At 48.2% G+C, this 21,609-nt stretch overlaps 1 protein-coding gene across 1 annotated transcript; it reads right to left on the reverse strand.

Moving 5' to 3' along the window:
* Positions 1-14,467: 14,467 nt before the first annotated feature.
* CNGA2 (cyclic nucleotide gated channel subunit alpha 2) lies at positions 14,468-21,361 on the reverse strand. The gene is made up of 6 exons (XM_072816458.1): positions 21,252-21,361; positions 20,942-21,034; positions 20,138-20,308; positions 18,916-19,023; positions 17,038-17,144; positions 14,468-16,689 (listed from the first exon to the last, which is right to left on the reverse strand). Exons 1-6 carry the CDS (start codon positions 21,359-21,361, stop codon positions 15,284-15,286), a joined length of 1,995 nt encoding a protein of 664 aa, XP_072672559.1. The 3' UTR covers positions 14,468-15,283.
* Positions 21,362-21,609: the final 248 nt, after the last annotated feature.

A 21,609-nucleotide genomic window follows, 5' to 3' on the forward strand; every position in this document is an offset into this window, starting at 1 on the left:
GGAGCTTTCATGCCCCTCCTGGTAGAGTGTAAACTGCTCTGCTGTTTTGGAGAGCAAACCAGCAGGGCTTAGTAACATTCTGTACACCTGTACTTTATGAACCACTGAGCCCACATCTGGGTGCCTATCCCAAAGCAAGTCCCATCAGGACATGTACAAGGATAGCCACTGTGGCACTGCATGGAACTGGGGATGAGACATTTTCCATCTCCAGGAGAGTGGATAGTTTAAATAGAAAACTAAGAATCAGTTTGAAGTAACTAGATGTATGTGCAGCATGGACTGATCTCAAAATTATAGCACTGATTTTATTTTAAAATAAGAAACAGAATAAGATTTATAGCACAATAACATTTATGCAAATTAAGAACACATACACAAAACAACACTATATTTTACAAGAACACATACATATTCAGAGACTCATCTCAAATGCATTAGAGTGGGTGCCCATGGAAGGGGGAAAGGATGTGGGGATCTGAAATAAAGGAGGGAAAACAAAACAAGAAAGGGGCCTTGTATACCTTGTCAGTGATTTTCATAGCCAGCCCTGAAATGAGGGGTGGATTTAATTCAACTAAGCACCTGAGGTCCACAAGTAAGTTTTAGTCTTTTAAAGGGAAAAAGGAGGAGAAGGGATGAATAGGAGTAGCTGCTCACTGGGTAAGAACTTCACTCTTGGGGTGATAAAAAAAAAGTTCTGGAATTAGAAAGGGGTAATGGTTGCACAACATTGTGAATATACTAAATGCTGTTGAATTGTACCCTTTAAAATGGTTAAAATTATGAATTTTATGTTATGTAACTTTTATCTCAATACAACCAAAAAGAATATCAGAAAGGGAGACAGAACGTAAAGACTGCTAACTCTGGGAAACGAACTAGGGGTGGTAGAAGGGGAGGAGGGCGGGGGGTGGGAGTGAATGGGTGACAGGCACTGGGTGTTATTCTGTATGTTAGTAAATTGAACACCAATAAAAAATAAATTAAAAAAAAAAAAAAAGAAGAGAAGGAAAGAGGAGCTGGCCATTCAGGGCTCCTTGGAATGCAGCCTGCGCTGCAGCCTTTTCTCATAACAACCCTGTCTCCTTGCCCACAGGCCCTTGAGGCCAGGTTCCCTACTACAGCACAAGGATGTCTTGCGCCTGGGTCTGGCCCTGTGCAAAAATGGCATAGATAGCATAGCAGTGCCCTGGCCTATGCCTCCCCGGGTACCTAATCCTGGACCTAGCTACCTCACAGATGCATGGTGAGGATCTAGTGGGTTGATGTATGGGAAAGAGCTCAGCACCTGACAAAGCGCTACGCTAGTGTGAGGGATTGTTGGGGATATTTATGACCAAGCCAAATTGCTCACAAGGCAATTTTCTCTCCCTTATTCCTTCCTGACATGGCAGCCAATTTCCATTTTAGAGACTTGGGACTTTGAGGAAGCAATATCACAATCCTTCCCTTCTTTCCCAGGGCTTGCCAAAAATTTGGTCATCCCTCCTGATGTCAAATTAAAACAACTGAGAGTTGTGCAGTGCAGGGAGGTGGCTTGGGGCCAGAGTTTAGAGTCCATCACTCAGACACAGGATGGCTTCTCAAGCAAAGGTTGCTTTGTCCCACAGCCCCAGGCCTATACCATGTATGTGTGCAGGTTCTCATTTATGCATCACACTGTATGCCCAGGGGCCTTAATCTTCACCCTACATGGAAATGTCTTCAGAGTAGCCAACTCTGGCACAGGTAGGACACTTCCATGCTGCAAGACAAACTGATGGGAGGCATCAGGACATTTCCTCTTTAGAGGGGCTTTGGGCAGCTATTTCTCTGCTTGGAGGCCCATGTAGTTACCTGACTGGTACTCCAGATGGGTCTCCACTGGGTCTCCAGATGCTTAGGAAAGCAGCCCTCCCATGAGTCTTGGTGTTCAAACTCAGCACCTTTGGTCAGGAAAGGTCAATGCTAGAGCTGGTAATGCTAAAATTCCAATGCTTGTGCCTTTGTTCCATTACAAGCCAGATCACCCTGAGCAGCCCACACATACCTTTCTGTCTGAGGAAGCCCTTGACTTAGACTCCTCTTTCAATAGGGAGATTGCTGCCTCCTCTCTGCCTCTCCATCAATGTTACTGTTGTCCAGCAGAGAAACAGCATTTAAACAAAGATGAGGGCAGCCTGGGTAACTCAGCAGTTTAGCACCGCCTTCAGCCCAGGGCCTGATCCTGGAGACCCTGGATCGAGTCCCACATCCGGCTCCCTGCATGGAGCCTGCTTCTCCCTCTGCCTGTGTCTCTGCCTCTCTCTCTCTCTATGTGTCTCTCATGAATAAATAAATAAAATCTTAAAGAAAAGATGAATGTGTGACGGGCACTAAGGAGGGCGATTGATGGGATGAGCACTGGTGTTATACTATATGTTGGCAAATTGAATTTTTAAATTTGAATTTAATTTTTTAATTTTGAATTTAAAATTCAAAATTTTTAAAAATTTTTAAAGAAAGATTTGAATATGTGTCTCCCCTGCTTTCAAACATTGCAAATACAAATGCTTCCACCTGGGGATCCCTGGGTGGCGCAGCGGTTTGGCGCCTGCCTTTGGCCCAGGGCGCGATCCTGGAGACCCGGGATCGAATCCCACATCAGGCTCCTGGTGCATGGAGCCTGCTTCTCCCTCTGCCTATGTCTCTGCGCCCCCCCCCTCTCTCTCTCTGTGACTATTATAAATAAATAAAATTCTTTAAAAAAAAAAAACAACAAATGCTTCCACCTGGCTTTCAAGGGTCTCCATGATTAGGCCCCTAGCAGTTTTTCCTGCTTTATCTATTGTCTTCTCCTACACCTCACCCTTTAGCTAAAGCATTTCCCTGTTCTTATGAACACATCAGGCCTTTTTCCTATCCTAGACTTTGCACATGCTGTTTCCCTTACTAGGAATTTCCTGTCCTATACTTCTGCCTTGAAAACTCCTACTCATCCTTCAATATCTTCCTCATTTCTCCCAGACAGGATAAGTCACTGCTTCCCCTGGGCTTTACAGTAAATATTCATTAAGCTGCTGCTGGGTGCCAAGCACAGTGCCCGGCCTTAGGGGGTACAAAGGGAATCAAGTCATACGTAGTCTTACACTCACAGAGCTGGCAGACTAGTAAGTGAAAAGAGATGGGGGTGGGAAGGGAGAGAGAGAGAGAGAGAGAGAGAGGGAGAGAGAGAGATTTAACAAAGAAAGAGATAAAGAAGGGCAATATGAGTGAGCAGTACAAGCCAGAAAATGAAAAAGATGAGGTGGTATGACAAAAGAGTAGCTGAATGGCCACTTTAGACTGGGTGGCCAAACATGGTGACATTTAGGCCAAGGACTGAATGTCAAGAAGGAACCAAAGCACATGGAGCCAAAAGACCTGACTCTTCCACTTACTCACTGCACATCTGTAGCCAATCACTTAAATTTCTTATGCTGTGGTTATTGTATGTGCAAAATGGGTAAACCCAGCTTGTCAAGTAAATGAGAGGCTTAAATGGAACCACATGTGCTTGGAGCAAAATGAGCCTTGATAGGCCAATATCACCACAGTTGAACAGCCATTTAGTCTATTCCTTTGTTTAATCTAGGGACCCTGAGGCCTGATGTCACTCTAGCATTGCTTCTGGCCCCAGTTTTTGGGCTGTATGAATGTAGTGCCCTAGTTGGCCCTTGGTGTCTCCTGAGACAGTGTTTGTGCAGGCATCCACACCCCTGCTCCCTGGGGTACTCTCTGAGTCCCCAGGATGCCATTGCTGCTATTCTCTGGCAGGGCTTGTTGCTAGAACAGAATTGCACAGATAGCTGATATATATATGGCATCTCCAGGAGCCCCCCTGGGCATGGTGGGCTGTCTCTGTGAAGGGAAAAATCTTCATTTGGCTGGGAATGTGACTGGGGAGGACTGATGGCTTTTCTTGCCCTTATGCAGAGCCGATGGTCAGGCTGTGCTGTTGGTGGTGTCACTGTCAGGAACTCTCCTCGCCCTATACTGCCTCCTTTATGATGAGCAGCCCCAGTGGCTTCCCAAGGACCTTTCGATGGCTACTCCACAGCAGGCTGGGAGCAGAGGGACAGGGCAGTAAATTGGGCAGAGGCAGAGAATACGACAAGCCATGACTTGAGCCTTGGGGTGGAGAGTCACAGGCAGGGGCAATGAGCAGCTGAATGGGCAGGTGATGGGAAAGGATAGCCAAACCCTCTGGACAAAGGCTGAGATGGAGAGCCATCCAGCCAAGGGAGTACCGAGAAGACAAAAGGATCATTCTACAGGAGATCTGCCCATGACTTTGCTCCCTCACAGGTAGCTCATTGCTAGGGGTACCCATCAAAAACAACTCCCAGTGATGGCACACTGACCAGGAGCTCACTAAAGTCCAGAAGGCTTCACAGACCCCCACCCTTCATTGTTGTCCAGGCAGCCATCAGCAGTCCCATTTGGCATTTAACTCAGAGCTGGGACTCTGCCCCAGCATGCCTGTTTCCCCTGCCTTGCTCTTTTTCTGAGTTCTTGCCGCATGAGGCAGGGTTTAGGATGGCTGGAGGAATGGCACTGGGGTTAGGGGTTGGGGTCCAGGTCCTTAGGCTCAGCACAAAGTCCACTGAGGCACAATCTTCAACAGTTCCAGAGCCTCAGATACAGGGAGAGGTGGAGGGACCGGACAGGCTAGGGCTCAAAGAAATGGGCAGAGGGAGGCTGAAAAGGAAAGGGGTAATTAGAAGGGGCTGGGGAGGCAGGTTGAGGGAGAGAGGGAGATGAAGAGGGTTGGTTACGGGGAAGAGCTGTGAGAAGTGAGGGCTGGATGGTAGTGGGGAAATGCCATCTAGAGAAGACAGAGGAAATAGAGGGCAGGGTGGGGTAGGAGAGGAGGGCAGAGATGGACTGAAAGGACAGCAAATGAGGGAAATGATTCTGAGAGGTGAAGGAGGGAGAGGAAGAGGCAGGAGGTGGGAAAAGAGGAGGAGAAGGAGACAAGGAGGGGAGGAAAGGCAAAGGAAGGGAGCTATTGAGGAAGAAACAGGAGAGGAGGAAGGAGAAAGAGAACAAGGGGGCTGGGAGGGCAGCCAGGGAAGGAAAGAGGGTGAGGGAAGATGGAAACAGTAAAGAGCCAGAGAAAGGCAACCAAAAAAAGGCTTAAAGGCAGGAGAGGACCATTTCAGATGGCACTTGTGACCTGGATGAGAGAAAAGACCAGCAACGCACGTGAAGACTCATTTCAAAGGGAATGTGACAGTGGGCTGCTGGCCAGGCTCCCAGAAGACACTGAGGCATTTCCCCAACAGGGTCAAGCCAGCATACCTGCATGACCCGCTGATTCTTTCCACTCCATGAGAGACACTTGTGCCAGCCTCCTCTCGGTGAGCCCTGCCACCCTGCAGAGCTGACCACTAAGCTCTGAATTTTGGGTGCTGGCCTCGTTTAAGAGGTAGCTAAGCTTTTCCAGCTGTCATCACTCCCTGGCCATGACTCACCAGGATAGGGACCCAGAAGTCTCCTTCCCTCCCTCTCCCCTTCCTTCCTTCCTTCCTTCCTTCCTTCCTTCCTTCCTTCCTTCCTTCCTTCCAACCTTCTTCCTCTGCTCAGAACTAGTCACAGCCTTACCTCACCCCAGTGAGACAGGTGGAGGTCTGGACCCAGCTCCAGGTCCAGGTCAAAGCTCACGATGGAAGCCAGGCAGCACCCAGCTGCTTGTGTAGCAATGCCTCACAGCCCAGACGGCTGCTAGCTAGCACCTCCACTCCTTTGTGTAGCAGGGTAAAAGCTACCTCCAGCTCAAATTTGTGGATTTGCAGGGCCACTATTCCAAAGTACTAGGTCTTCCCAAATTTAAGGTGGCATGGTACAGATCTAGTAACAGTCATCGGCTGTGAAAAATATACTCTTAAAATAACAGGCAAACATGAACTAATGGATAGGATTTCTGTGCCATTTACAAATGATTCAATAGAAAGAAAGATTGGAAAATAGACAAAAATCAAGTTTCAGCCAGCTCCAACTCAAAATCCTCAAATGTCACCTGTCAGTGTTTCAGTGCTTACTCCATCTGGCTGTGATGTTATCTCTGCACTTAGATAAACAACCCACCAGTAACTTAAGGTTTGGGCCCATAGTTACTCAGTTGGAGGCTGCTCACTTGGACTTTGGGTGGGCCTCAGGGGCAGCTTCCAGGTCACTTGCCCATAGTAACCCGTCTTTGAAACCCTCACACCATGGGATCTTTCTGAAGCTGTCCCACAGCAGACACAATTAGCTTTCAGCACATTTGGACACAGTCACTAGCTCGCTCTGCATTGTCTTTGGGCCAAGGAAAACTATTTCCTGTTCTATAAGATCAGAACATAAAGGGAAGAGCATGACCGTGCCTGCAAAATGAGCGGCATTCCTGGCACTCTTTGCAGGCAGATCTCCTCTTTCCTAGACTCTGTTTCCCCACCTACCCTCTGGCCCACATTGGTTTATTTCTAGAAACCACTGCTGTGCTATGGACACACTGGGTACACACTTGTTTCCTTGTTTCCTAAAGGGCTACTCTTTTCTTCCATAGGTGTATTAGGAAACACAGACAAATCCATACATGTTAAAATATAGACAGACTGGTTCCCTCATTCTTTCAAGAAACATTTTTTGGCATCTTCTCTGTGCCAGGCACTGAATGACAACAAAGAGATTGAGCTACGAAAGGTTAACTTGATCAAGCAGGGCCCAGGGGATCTCTGGAGACCGCCAAATCGGGGTGGCTTTGAGAAAGGCCAATTTCAACTTGAAGCCTAGGGAACTGGTCTCAGCCTTTGTAGAAGAGGGGCCAAGGAGGAGAAGAGACTAGGACCATGGCTTCTGGGCCCCACCTGAGGAGGCATTCCTGGGCCAGCGTGGCACTCTCCCAAATTGTTTTAGTGTTTAAAAGGAAGACTCCAACCCAGCCTGTCTTTCCAAGCACATTGCATATCCAAGTGCTCAGCGATGAAATCGATCTGCAGAGGTGACTCACAGGCAGACAGCCAGCGCAGTCACGGATCCCTGTCTGCATTCCCAATTTGCCTGCTCAGGTTGTCGCCTTTTTAATGTTATTTACCAAGCCCAGTGCCCCCATTGCCTGTCCCCAGCGCCTGATAGAGCCCTCCAGCCATTGTCCCTGTACGCCTGTCACATCTTGTCAATGCCTTCTTGAATTCAACAGGTTTGGGCAGCCTGTCTACAGGCTTGCCTGTTCACTCCTGGGGCCCCAGGATCCAAGAAAGTGGCCTAGTGGATGCAGCCCCATCAGCGATCCCAGCAGGTCCCAGAAGGAAATGTCCCCCAGCTACACCTCCCCTGCTTTCATTGGGCAAGAAAGAGAAGGGGTTGCCAACAGTAGTCCTGCACATGGCACTGTCCTGCTGGCAGTCGTGGTCAGTGTCAGTGAGACGCGGGGGCGGGGGTGTGTGTGTGGAATGGGGTGGGAGGGGATCCTATGTGGAGGGGGGATAGGGAGGCCTAGGGAGGCCCCTGAAGAACTTCCTCCTGCCATGCTCTGTGCCCGCGGTTGCACTTATCACCTGACCCAACCCCCCACTCTAGCCCGGGAGTCTGGGGGGGGGTCCCAGTTCCCTGGGGTCCAGGTCCTGCAAAAAGGGTCCTGCGTGTAGGATGGGCAAGGGCTTGGAAAGTGCATGTTAAGCTCCACTCGTGGCGCGAGAGCGCCCCCACCATGCTCTGCGGCCAGGGGTGGAACAGCAACTGAGCGAGCGTCCTTGAACCTGAGACACCTGGCCGGCCAGCCCCTTCCAGACCCTGGCCCAGGCTGCTGCTCATCTCCACCAGCAGCCTACTCACTCATCCTCACTTGGCCTCCAAGACCTGGGTCCCAAAGGCTTCTCCACACTTCAGCACTGGACAGGCCCCACCTCCTAGAGCCAGAGTTCTTCAAAAAGCCGGAACAGAAGGGTATCCAGAGACCTTACTCATTATATAGATAAGAAAACAGGCTGCAAATTCAAGGCAGACCTTTGTTCATGGACAGTGCTAGGAACTTCTGATTACTATCATCTTACCGTGCTCCCACTCGACACTAGTCCTGAAGCCTCTCTAACCATCTACCTTTTCCTCTTAGACTGGCAAAGAGAGTGAGGCTATGCCTCAGGAACTCAGACCCTCAAGATCCAGAGGATTAACCTGCAAATTCCAGGGATACCCATTCCTCCAGCTGGCCTCTGATTCCACCACTCCGGGAAGAAGTTGGAAGGACTTAGATGTGGCACAAGCCCAGATTATGTAACTGAGTTGGCATTTAAATAACCTAACAACAAATTGCCCAATTTAATTTTCTTACTCAATCCAATAAAGAAGAAACAAGAAAACGTATTCTAATTAAATACATTGATCCATAGGAACTGGCAACTCTGAAGGTCTGCCTGGAAGTTAGCAGTTACACAAACTTGAGTGACACAAAGATATGAGTTATAAGACAAAACTCATCCTCCCCCCCTTCCACAGAAAGGCTTCAAAGTGTCCTGAAAAACTCTTCCTTTAAAATAAATGGGAAATTGAGCCCAAAAGGAAAAGAAACCCATCCAAGTCCAGCCAGCTAGGCCAAGTTAATTTTCAGGGTCTGTGGAGCTCAAGAGAGCATCAGGTTCGTGCTCTACTGTAGCCACAGACTGGGGCCCTTGGCCTTGGTCTTCAGCATCCTTGACCAATTGGATCCTTGGACCTGGCATGCCATCCTGCTTGCCAAGACAGCTCTTCTGCATCCTCCAAACTCTTAAGCAAATATCAAGTTCTCAGGGACAAATTTGTATATAGAGAACAAAATAGCAGTTTGCTCAGACCCCCTTAGAGTACTGCCCAGTTTGAGTCCTGTAAGTACTAGTAGGTAAAAAGTTGTGGAAAAGAGCAGAGTGTCACCAAGTCTGGGGGAGCCAAGAAAGAATGGCTTGATTAGAAATAAGGATTTAATGCCTTCTTCCCCAACTCTCCCATTGTGCTATGCCCCAGGTTTCCAAGGGAAGAAATTTCCAAGTCTTTAGCAAATAGGGGCCTATCAGATCCTACACTGTAGGGGATTGGTAGGATCTGTAGAACCCTATCAGATCCTACACAGATATGGCCCTGGTCCAAGACACAACACCAAGCCCCTTTGGACCTATGTTTAGCAAGCCTTTTAGCTAGAAATGCATCTTCATCACCCTCCCAAATGGTGCCAGCTGTAGCTGGCTTGGTTTTGGGTCTTAAATCAAAGCTGGATTGTCCTTCCAGGGAAATGTCTGCCTTGGAGAAAAGCAAAATTACTTAGTATTTGGCAGCTCAGTCCATGCCAGGGGAAGGTGACCTGCAACAGAACCCACAGTCAGTGTGGCAAGTCATTCCTCATGCTAGAACCAGATGGCATCCCATACCAGCCTACCCCACGTCCCTGTTGAGCTTGTGGAGCTCTGCCTTCAGTAGGGCCCTATAGGGACCAAGTCCCTATCCACACTTCCAACCCCAAGTAGCCTCAGCTATGGGAAAGGCACTGCGAATACCACACGGAAGAGGTGGTGGTTGTTTTGAGGTGGATTTCTGTGAGGGCCCCTTCAGAGCCCTGATGACAAAGAACAAGTCATGACAAGGTCTAGAGGAAGAGGGATCAAGGCAGAGGACAGTAAGTGCAAGGCCACCAAGACAAGAAGAAGCTTGGTGGGAGTGTGGGAGGAATTAAAAGAAGACTGGAGGGCTTCTGGAAGAGAAAAGCAGGAGAAATGAAAGAGCAGGCAAGGTCAAAGACATAGCCTGGGCTTATAGCAGACAGGACCTGGAGACCAGTCATGAGTTAGGATCCTATTATAGGAATAATGGGAAAGCACTGGGAGGTTTGAAGTAGGGAAATGGAAAGGATTTCAGGGAGATAAGGTAGAAACAAAGACACTAATCTGAAGGCAACTGTAGGCACCTACAAGAAAGCTTATGGGGGCCTGGACCAGGGTGGGACCAGCAGAAGTGGGAGAGGTTCGTGGATCCTGACTTTACTTTGAGAGTTAAGCAGAGAGTATTTCCTGGCTGGTTGGATATACTGGATGAAGGAAAGAGGTGAGTCTAGGATGACTCCGATGGTTTGGCCTAAGCAACTGGAAGGGTAGGTTAAGCCATTACTCATGGGGAGGATGGTAGGGAGCTAATTTGGAAGAAAAGCAATCAAAAGCTGAGTTATGATAGTGTTGATTTTGAAATGCGTTAGTGTTGTCAGGTAGGCTTTTGGATATCCACCATTATCTGGTCACTCCCTTCATGAGCCATTGGAACAATTATTCATATAATCATTTTCTTTAAATCAACCTTAAATAAGTTCATTTTTTCTTTAACTCCATGCTAAGCAATAATATTCATGACATCAAGGGTTTCATAGACTACTAGTATTTTTTTCCTCGATACACATTAAAATTCATATGACAAACATAGTTACTAGGTCTTATTGAAGTTCAATCCTGACATTTCCTCCTTACCCAACCCTTAGCAAAGTCTGGGCACCTGGCATATACAGATTTGAATTCAGCCATTGGCTTTGATGCCTAGGATCCTTCAAGGGCATTTGAAGGAATTGCAGTGGGGCATTCAGAGAAGAAGACCTGGTCCTGAAGCTCAGAGAGGGCCTGAGGGCAGCCTCCCGATTGCTAGGGAACCCTACTGAGCCCTCAGCTTGGTAGGGGGTTTCACAGAGCAGAGCCCACCACCCTTTTCTTAGGTCCATGCGCCCTCTGGTGGTTAGGTTCTCTGACTCTTTGCACTGGGGGGGCTTCTGAGCTCGCTTCCAGGCTATGCAGAAGTGGGGGACCCTCTACCTTGGCCTCCTTTCAAGGGAAGGGGAAGGGGTCAGATTAGCTTTAGGCTCAAAACTAAGGGACAGGATGGGCTTAAGTGGGGGCAGCAGTTTGCAAGCCAGGCTGAAACCACCAAGAGTCAGACCAAAAGGGGAAGAAGAGTGGTGGGTAGGAGTAGGGGCTTTTGTTATCCATAGAAGGTCGCCAATGCAAAGAAAAGCACACTGATAGCCATATACAAATAGGGCAATTTACCTTAGGTGGGTATTTTCAGAGGAAAATACAAAACACTCCAATTCTAATATTTCAAAATTAAGAGCAGGGAACATCAGACTATGCTGAATAAATACAACACATAATGGAAAATGTATTTCAGTTCTTATATTACAGCCAGTTATGGGAGAGAAGCGGGGGCGGTGACCAGCAACAGGCAGGAGAGAGTCATGCTCTTGCAGAAAGCAATCAAGGAGGGGACTGGGAGGGGCAAAGAGACACTGTCTGCCTAGGTTGATATCCAGGTGCTCACACAGGCATCCACACCACATCGACACAAGTGTCCACACAGGCGTGTGTGTGTGTGTGTGTGTGTGTGTGCGCACACACACACATTCACATACTCACATACTTCAGGCTGCATGGATATTCTTTTGGTAACCCTTTCATCTTTTTCTCAAAGAACAAACTGTGTTTAGATGAGAAGAGACCAATTGCTAAACACACTCACAGTCCAATGTGCAAGACAGTCTCATGTAGAAGGCTGTGGCAAGGCCTCAAAGAAGGGGGCCCCTGAACTGAGTCTCAGAGGAAAAAAAAGCAGAAAAGAGTGATCCAGGCAAAAGGGACAGCATGAGAAGTCCTAGAAGCTTAAGAGAACATAGACATTCAAGGCACCACAAAAGGTCATGAGTGATTTAGACTCGAAGATGTCTGGGGAGAGTGTGGGTACAGAACAGAGCCCTGAATCCTGCATCTCATTCCAGGGAGCTCCCCACATGACCCAGATGAGTCACCTACTTGCACTGGGGAAAACTAGGTCCAAGATTTGATGTCTGCTAGGTTGATGTGAGCTGGAAATCAGGTACCCATGGAGGCTGGACGAAGGGTGAACCAGGCTCCAGGAGAAAAGGCTACAGATTTCTTGCTAAAGCCAATGAAATATTTTTCAATGCAGTGATCTGCTGCTTCTGGGCCAGTGCCATTCCAGGGCAACAAAATTAATATCTATTCTGGGTTCCAGCACAGAGCAAAGCTGAGCTACTTGGTGTAGCCTTCGCAATGAGCATCTGGGCAAGCAAATGGTTGTGTCCTCAAGGACCCCACCTCCTGGTGGCTCAGCTTCTAATGAAGTGAAGGGACTTAGAGCCTTTTCTTCCAGCCCAGAATTCAAAGGGAGAGCATACACAGAATACTGTTCCATCATGAATCCTGCCTCCCTACTGCTGCCATTCTCAGGGATCAGGTCTAAGCATGGGTAATGTTACAGATCCCTCCAAGTGAGTCTGTCCCTGGTTAGGACTTGTTACTGTAAGGTAGAGAAGAGGCCAAGAAATTACATCAATTGTAAAAGAAGTCTGGCTAGAATGAGTTCCAAAGAAGATCAGTGGTAACACCTACATCCAGGAAAATTGGACTAATCAAAATTTAAAAATTCTGTGTTTCAAAGGACACAATGAACAGTGAAAAAGCAACCTATGGAAAGGGGGAAGGAATTACAAATCATATATCTGAAATATCTGATATGGGCTAATACCCAGAATATGTAAAGAACTCCTACAACTCAGTATGAAAAAAACAAACAATATGATTTAAACAGTGCAAAGGACTAAATAGCCATTTCTCAAAAAAAAAAAAAATGGCCAAAAAGCACATGACCGTTTACCAGGGAAATAAATATTAAGACTACAATAAGGTACCACCCACACCCATTAGGATGGAAACTGTAAAAAAAAAAAAAAAGAAAAAAAAAAGAAACAAGTTTTGGTGAAGATGTATAGAAGTTATACTCCTAGTGCACTGTTAGTGGGAATGTAAAATCGTGCAGTTGCTATAAGGGATATTATGATGGATGCTCAAAAAATTAAAAATAGATTTACTATATGATGCAGCAATTCCACTTCTGGGTATATCCTCAAAAGAAGCAAAAGCAAGAACTTGAGCAGATATTTGTGTATTCATGTGCATAGTGGCATGATTCACAGTAGCCAGAAGATGAAAATAACCCAAGTGTCCATCGGTGGATGAATGGATAAACAAAATGTGGGGGATCCCTGGGTGGCGCAGTGGTTTGGAGCCTGCCTTTGGCCCAGGGCGCGATCCTGGAGACTCGGGATCGAATCCCACGTCGGGCTCCCTGCATGGAGCCTGCTTCTCCCTCTGCCTGTGTCTCTGCCTCTCTCTCTCTCTCTGTGACTATCATGAATAAATAAATAAAATCTAAAAAAAAAAACAAAACAAAACAAAACAAAAAAAACAAAATGTGGTATATCCATACAATGGAGCATTATTCAGCCTTAGAAAGGAAGGGTATTCTGACACATGCTACAACATAGATGAACTTTAAGGGCATGAGTGAAATAAGCTTATCACAAAGGAATAAATAGGGTATAATTCCACCTATATGAGGTATCTAAAATAGTCAAGTCATAGAAACAGAAAGTAGAGTGATGGTTGCCAGGTGCTAGCAGGGAGGGAAAATGAGGAGGTGTTGTTTAATGGGAGTAGAGTTTCAGTTTGGGAAGATTAAAAAATGCTGGAAATTTGTTTCACAACAATGTGAATGTACCTAACCCTACAAAACTGTACGCTTAAAAGAGGATGAGGGATTCCTGGATGGCTCAGGGTGTGATCCCAGGGTCCTGGGATGGAGTCCCACATCAGGCTCCGCACAGGGAGCCTGCTCTCTCTCTGCCTATGTCTCTGCCTCTCTCTGTGTGTCTCTCATGAATAAATAAATAAAATCTTAAAAAATAGTTAAGATAGTAAATTTGATGTATATTGTACTGTGATTAATAGAGACCTAGAGAGATGGATGATAAATAGGCAGATAGTAATAAGTGGTGTGCACAAAAGCATCTGAGTCTGCACCTAGAACTTCTCGACTACTAATTAGCACTTGTCCTTTGGGTTCCTAATCATCTGATGGTACCTACTCAAGTATCTGCTCTTCCAGAAGATCTCCTGCAAATCCCCAGATGTAGCCAATGTTTCTTTAAAGACCCAGCTATTGGCAAATAGAAACATAGGCATCTTGATGTGTTTGCTCATTGCCCCAGCATTTTTTGAAAGCCTCCTCTGGGCCACGCATGTCCCCAAGACTGCAGACAAAGCAGTGAGGGAGGGTATGTTGGGCCTGCCCTCCAAGAGCCCACAGTACGGAAGGGAAACCAGCTCTGTCAAAACCAGCCACACAGTATGATATGAGCCAGAACATAGACTTGCAAGTGCTGTGGGAGTCTGGGGGGGGGGGTGATTGACTGCCTAATGAGAGCCTTATCCAAGAAGGTAGTTTTTGAGCTGAGTCCTAAAGGACCAGTGGAGCTATGGCAGGCAGCAGAAGATAGCAGAGGTGTTCCAGGCAGAGTGAGTCCTTTATAAGAGGATAAAAGAGGAGAGAAAGGGAAAGAATGGGAATAGCGTAGTGGAACAATAACCACAACTAGTTCAAATGAATTTATTAACTTGTAGGTGCCTCTACTGCAGATGTGAACTTAAAGAGTCTCCCACCCACTGCCAGCCTCAGGGCTTCTTCGGTAATGCTCTGTATAGAGGAGTGATGGCCAGAGCTCCCACCCACCTCCTTCTCCAGGTAGCACTTCCTTGTTCCTCACTCCCTGCACTGGAATGGACAAGGAACCAAGAGAATAATCTCTCCCTAGTCCAGAGAAGCCTGCAGAGACCTCACTTCTGGCTGGCAACATTCAGATGGATGAACAAAGCAGGACTTGGAGTACCTGATGGAGAGGCAGCCGTGAGTGATCACTGTCCTACTTGCCACCCTCCTTTCCCTGCCTTGGGAGACAGACACTCGGTACCTATGCTAACTGTCTGCAGCCATTTATTGAACTACATACATGTGCAGGGAAATGGGGATATTCAGATCACATATCCAAAAAGCAGGGGCCAGAACCAAGTGGGAAGCAGCTATGTGTGAAAGAACCTGGAGAAAGGGCAGATCCACAGTAGGGTGCACAGTGTCCTGCAGATGGGCTTCTTCAGAGTAGATCATTTCCCAGGCTCCCAACCCCAAGAAAGACCCCTTGAAGATAATTCAATGGGCTCTTCTCTTCCTTCCTCAGACTTGGACAGGCTAAAGCTCCTGGAAGCTGAGCCAACATGGTCTGCACTGTGCATAAGCTTGGCTATTAGCTGGACTTGGAGGAGGGCTCCTAGATGATTGAGCCAAAAACCTAGGACAGAGAGGCTTCGGGGAGAATTCAAGAGGTAATATGGACACCTGCACAGCTCCTCTAATTCCCAAGGCTGGGAGGGCAGTTGAACCCAAACCCTCATGGCTTATCAGCAACAGCTGGCTCGGGGCTGGTAATCCCATCTGACAGGTAATCATCCTCATTGTTCTGCTTCATCTTGGTTTCCAGAACCGTAATGCGCTGCTTGAGCTTTTGCTGGGCTCCCGTGTATTCAGCCAGCAAGCGGCCAAAGCGAGTGTACAAGGTCTCCATGTTGGTCTCCAGCTGCTCTAGCTTCTCTTGCACATCTATGTCCATGCTGGCTGCCACCTCAGTCTCATCCAGCAACCCCTCCTTCATCAGGATCTCCCGGCCCCTCTCCTCCAAGACCTTCTTGGCATCAGGGTACTCAGTCACGGCTTCCATAAGATCATCCTTGGACAAGCAAAAGAGATCTGAGTAACCAAGGCTACGGATGTTGGCTGTGCGTCGATTGCCCATTTTGCTGCCCTTAATGTTAAGGATACTGATCTCTCCAAAGCAACTCCCAGCCGAAAGCAGGGCATATTGAGTAACACCATCATCAGCCACCACTGCCAATTTGCCCTCCTTGATTATGTACATCTCCTTGCCAATATCCCCCTTGCGGCAAATGTAATCACCAGGACTGAAGACCTGAGGACGAAGCTTCAATACTAGCTCCACCAGCAGGCCAGCCTCACAATCCTGGAAGATGCGCACTTTTTTGAGTGTGGACAGATGGACATTGATGGCTATCTCAGCCCTCAGCTTGGCTGGCAAGTTCTTGAGAACTTCCCGCTCATCCACACTCTTCTTATTGGTCCACAAGTAGTCAAACCACTTAATTACCTTGGCTTCCATCTCCTTACTGACCTTTCGGAACTGCATGTAATGTTTGACAGCATCAATCTTGGCCTGGAATTCAGCCCGAGTGGCATTCATGTTGGAGATCATGGAGCCCACGTTTCCCACAATGGTGGCAAAGATGAGGACACCAATCAGGAAGTCAAAGATGACAAATAAGTACTCCTCATCCTTTACAGGGGGTGGTGTCTCTCCAATGGTGGTGAGTGTCAGCGTAGACCAGTAAAGGCAGTAGATGTATTCTCTAGCCAGGTAGCCATACTCAGGGTCAGTGATGTTGGGATAAACCCAGGTGTCAACGCCAAAGCCAATGGACTTGGAGATGGCATAGTAGATGCAGGCATTCCAGTGGATGATGACCAAGATGTAGAGGACCAGGTTGCTGATTCGGAATATGTTAGGGTAGCTGGTGCGTGTCTCAGTGCGATCAAAGAATTCAAACATGCGGGCAAAGTGTAGCAGGCGGTTGAAGCGCAGCTCAGGTCTGTGGATGCCCACAGCAAAATAGATCAAGTCTGTGGGAATAATAGAAGCCACGTCCAGCTTGAACTGCAGTGTGTGGATATAGTTGTCCCGCAACTTCTTAGAATCTTTGACCAGCAGGCCCTGCTCCAAAAAACCTAGTAGAGATGCAAACCAGTATATCAGTACTGCCCTCAGGCCTGTCCCTCTAAATAGGCTAATGCTCAGCAAGGGACAAACTGCACACTCAGCCCTCCTGCCCAAGAAGAGTTATAGGAAACTCACAAGGCAGAGCTGGCCTGAAGGACCCTAACACATGACCCCTAGGCTTGAACCTCACTAAGCACACAGGGACTGTGAGGTTCAAAGAAGAGCAAACACCAACCCAAGTCCCAGCCAGGCAGTTAAGTCTAACGCTGTGTCAAGAAATCTTCCTAAAAACGTGGATTCAGGAGTTTGGACTGATGGGTCATGTTCCTGCCTATGCATCCCACTTGCTCACTTACCTGTGCGCAATCGAATGAAGAGGTCCGTGATATACACCACATCTGAGAAGTAGTCCAGCACCAGCCACACTAGGTAGTAGCCTTTCTGTAGGTCACTGAAGCAGGCTCTGCAGGAAGACAGGACTGGGCTTCTCTCTCAAAGCCAGCCAAGGCCCTCTGGAGGCCTCAAACTGAGTGCCCACTGAGCACAGGGCTTGAGATAGCTACTAGGGACACTGACAAGTCACAGTCAGTCTGGTGTCATGAAGAAACTTATTAACAAGCAACATATACCTCCTTAAATAGACATCCACACTGACCATTACTTGTCTCTTATCCACTGGACTATGAGTACCAAGAAGATGGAGACCACCTCTTAGTCATTACTGTATATGTCCTATGCCCTGCCCCAGAGCACCAGGATTTTTGACAGGGGTGAGTTGAACCAAAAATTAGACACTGGAAGTATGAACTATAATATACAGCTGAATAGCCCCATGCCCATCTCTTCAACATACACTTATTGAGAATTCAACACAGAGCACTGGCCAATCCAAGTGAGAGAGAAGACAGTAGCTGGGCTTAGCCTAGAGGCAGTAGGAATGGAGAGGTTAGAGGCTGCAGGAGTTTTAGAAAGAATTGACAAGACTTGATGACTGAATGGGTACAGACCCAGAGAGGGAGTAGAATAGGAGATAGAATGCACAATGATGACCCAGTGAGTGTACGAGTCAAAGGAAAGAGCGGTTTATTCTTACTACTTGGTCACATTTCAAGTAAGACCCAAGACCCTGGTGCACCAAGCCTACAGAACAGTACTATGCCTGCCTGATATTCACTTCAAGTCTTCCAGCCAACTAGGCCATCCTGAGACAGGGTCTTGGCATATGTTCCTCCTTCCCAGAATGTTCCTTTCACCAGGCTCAGGCATCTAAATAACTGATTCCCTATCACCATTCAGGTCTCAGCTAGGATGTCACCTCCTTAGAGAGGACTACACTGACTGACTTCCTCTAGTAGCTCCCTGCCTCAAGTCCCTTGGGCATTTGTTTTGTTCTTGTTTACTATCAGTGACTCTCACTAGCCTGAGAGCTCCAAGAGAGCAGAGGCCATGTGTGTCTTGTTCACCACATCATCGTCAGCACATAGCACAGAGCCTGGCACCCAATGGATGCTCAGTCAAACCCTTGCTAAATAAATAAAGTGGGGGATAGGGTGGGGTGGGAAATGATGTCAAAGAAAGCTACCTGTGAGAGTGGCTTTGGAACTGAAACTGTAAGAAGAACCTCCATAGGCTAAAAATGGGGAAAGAAAAGCTTCTCTTGAGGAAATAGAATGTTATGATTCAAGAGTAGTGACTGCTGGGGCTGAGGGTATGTCCAAAAGGTGGAACTAGAGAGAAGGCCAGGTCCAAACAGCCTTAACGGTTACTCTGAGGGCTTCAATTTCATCCTGTGAGCAATGGGAGGGGGGGCATTGAAGGATTTATTAGGAGAAACTGACGTAATCAAATCCCAGTTTCTACTAACTGTACTAGTTGCAAGTGTGAAGGATGCATTGGAGGGGGCAAGAGTGCTTGCAAGAAATGGGTGCAAGACTATTGTAGTTGTCCCAGGGAGAGAGGAGGGTGGCCTTATCCAGGCCAGTATTGGTATGGATGGAGAAGTAAGAACAGATTCCAGGAAGGACATACATGAAGCTTTGGTAGCATATTAAATTGGGAGGGGGCATTGGGGGTTAGCAGGGCAGAGGGAGGTGCCATTGGCAAGCAGGGGATCCAGAAAGAAAACTGGGTTGAGATGAGCTCTGTGTCCACAGCTGGGACTGGTACACTCTTAACCCCAAAGCCTGTGTGCTGGGCTGCTTTGGCCACCCCCTCCCAGATCCCTCTCTGCTCACCTGGCCACCAGCAGGCACCAGTTGTAGAGAACAGGCATGGCAATGACAAATAGCCAGCGGTAGTACCAGTCCCCAGCTGGATCCAAGACAAATAGTTCAAATTTCTTTCTGAGGAGACAGACAGAGGGCAGGCTTGAGGACTAGGTCCTCACTGTGGCAGCACCCCAGTTCCCAGAGGCCAGGAGTCCTTTAAAAATTAATGCTTAAGAGGATGTGCAGGGTAAGGACCAGGTTGGCTCAGGGCCCCATTTTCAGGGAGACAACTTGGTACTGGGCATCTGAGTAGAGCTCAGATGGGCCAGGGTCACCCATCTTCCTACTTTAACCCCACACAGGCCCATTGGTCCCCATGCCTTCCTGAGGCCCCTCGCTCAGAGGGCAGGACATGGCAAGGGGCAGTGTTTTCACTGAAGTGGGCTTCAGGGCCTGGGGAGGTACTTCCACAGGATGGTAATGAGCACTCAGGGCCTGTTCCCATATCCCTCCTGGGAAGAGAGAGGAACTCCAGAAAAGTGAGTGCCACGTGCTTCCTGCCCACCCCACCCTCCCTGTTTGGTCCCTGGCCTCCAGCTCCCAAATTGCTTTCCCAGATGCTACATCCTGTCTTGGCAAAAGCTCTTTTCCTCCACCGGCCAGAAGTGGGGAATGTCGGCTTGGCCAGACATCCCCAGTCGCCAACTCATTCCTCAAAGAACAGAGCTTCCAGCTCTACCTTCTTGGCCCTCCCCCGCTCCCTCCTGCTCAGTTGTTCCCAGGCCTTCCCCAGCCAGCCAGCCCCCCATATGGCCTCTTCAAAGGCCCACCTCTGTACCCACATTGGCACTGGTGTGGGCATACTCTCAGCAGCACTCCCTAATTGCACCCTCCTCTGCATTTACTGACTGTTGGAATTGAGACTGAGGCTGGCAAACATTTGTGTGCCCTTGCTGTTTGCTTCATAAGCAGTAAGAGAACATCTGGCAAGGGACAGCTAAGGGAAGAAAAGCCACTAAGAGCTCCCATGGCAATTGGTTCCTGGAAGTTGGAAAGTCTGTGAACAGGGACAATGGAAACATACTAGAATTAAAACCATAGCAGGTCTCCCCTGTCAACCCTTTTCCTTGCCATGGCAGGACTTGTTATAGACTTCAGTCTTCCCCTGACAGTGGCATAAGAAACCCCACCAAGCCCTACAGTCGCATGCATGAGAGCCCTTCTAGTCCTACAAGCTGGACAACTATACTTGGTGCCCTTGCCCTCGCCGTCCTTGTCGCCTTTGCCATCCCCTTGCTGCGTTGTCACAGTCTGGAGCTCGGGCCCACGGAAACGCTCCAGGAACGAGTCAGGTCGAGCTTCCTCCTCACGGAAATTCTTGTTGGCCCACTCTCTGATGACCCCCACCAGGCGGACAATCCTAGAAATGAGAGAGAGCATGGACCAGAGAGAAGAATCATGCTATTCAGAAAGGATGTGGGCCCAAAAGCTCACCACTTGGTGAGGGAGATGGAGAAGGGACCTTGGAAACAGGCCAGTCCATGATGCTTCCCATGCTAAGAGTTGGGATGTGGACCAGCACTGAGGACAGGAGGCTGGGGTTTGGGTATGACTCTAAATGCAGCCTGAGAGGCAAGGAGTTGTTCTGGGAAGACTTCTTGTATGAGGTGCCATCTCAATTGATGGTGAAGAACAAATAGGTAGTCTCCAGGGCAAGATAATGGAGGACAAGTCAAGAGGAAGATTGGCCCAGGCTTCCTGATTTCCCTATGGAGCCTATGACTCTGGGCTGCGGACCTCAGGACCCTCTTCTTAGACCCATTTGCTGGGGAGGATTCCTCCTCCCTCTCCCAATGCTGAGACAGACAAGTCTGAAGGGAATGCTCCACTGAGCACTCCCAGCTTGCTCACAGGAGCCACCTCAGGAGAAAAGTATTTCCCATGGGTCTTAGCAGAAAGGCTCAATGGGACTGACAGAAAGGGAATTATGGTAGCCATTCTGACAGATCCCATAGGCAGAAGCAGGTAGCATGAGAGCAATGGTGGAACCTACCTGTGGAAGCCACCCCTTCCCCGCTGGGGGGCATCCATCTCCGCCAGCCTCTGAAGTTCTGAGGAGGTGTCATCATCAGCGGCAGACTGTGGCCTGTAGAGGAAGGAACAGAGCTGACAAGGGTTACTCTGGACATACCTTGTCTCCTATCAGCACTTTTCTCTGCTGGGAGGTGCCTAGAAATCCAATACTCCCTTTTTAGAGGATATTCTTAAGCCAAAGGATTGTTTACTCTGACAATGAGGCAGAGCTGGGAAAAATTAGAAGCCTCCAGGCCATCCCTGAAAAGACCCAGCCTCAACAGACTCACCTGCTGCTGGTCCTGGGGTCATCTTTGCCATTGGCCTTGATTGCAGGAGGTGCATGGTGGTTGTGGTTATTGGCTGGGGAACTCTTCACACCATTGGATTTTTCTGTCATCCTCCATGTACAACCGGTTCCTCACCTGCAAGGGAGATGGTGAAGAAAAAAGTCACAGAGGATCTTGGACACCAGATAAGGCAGAGGAGGTACAGATGAGCAGTGAGAACAGAACCAGGGCTCACCTGGGAAACCCCAGCATTCCTGGGTACTGCGATGGCAATGCAGGACAGGGGTATTCAGCATTGCCTAAGTACCAAGCTCTAAACACCAAGAAGATGAAGGTGCTTTCCCCACTCTGCCAGGTA

Source organism: Canis lupus, chromosome X (assembly GCF_048164855.1).
Source record: "Canis lupus baileyi chromosome X, mCanLup2.hap1, whole genome shotgun sequence".
Classification (NCBI taxonomy): Eukaryota; Metazoa; Chordata; class Mammalia; order Carnivora; family Canidae; genus Canis; species Canis lupus.

Excerpts from the sequence above, each read along its gene's own strand:
- CNGA2 (XM_072816458.1), bottom strand. The coding sequence starts at position 21,361 with ATGACAGAAAAATCCAATGGTGTGAAGAGTTCCCCAGCCAATAACCAC. Across the intron at positions 20,309-20,941 it reads GGAAGGGGTGGCTTCCACAG|GATTGTCCGCCTGGTGGGGG; the intron begins GTAGGTTCCACC and ends TCTCATTTCTAG. Across the intron at positions 19,024-20,137 it reads GGCGAGGGCAAGGGCACCAA|AAAGAAATTTGAACTATTTG; the intron begins GTATAGTTGTCC and ends CTGTCTCCTCAG.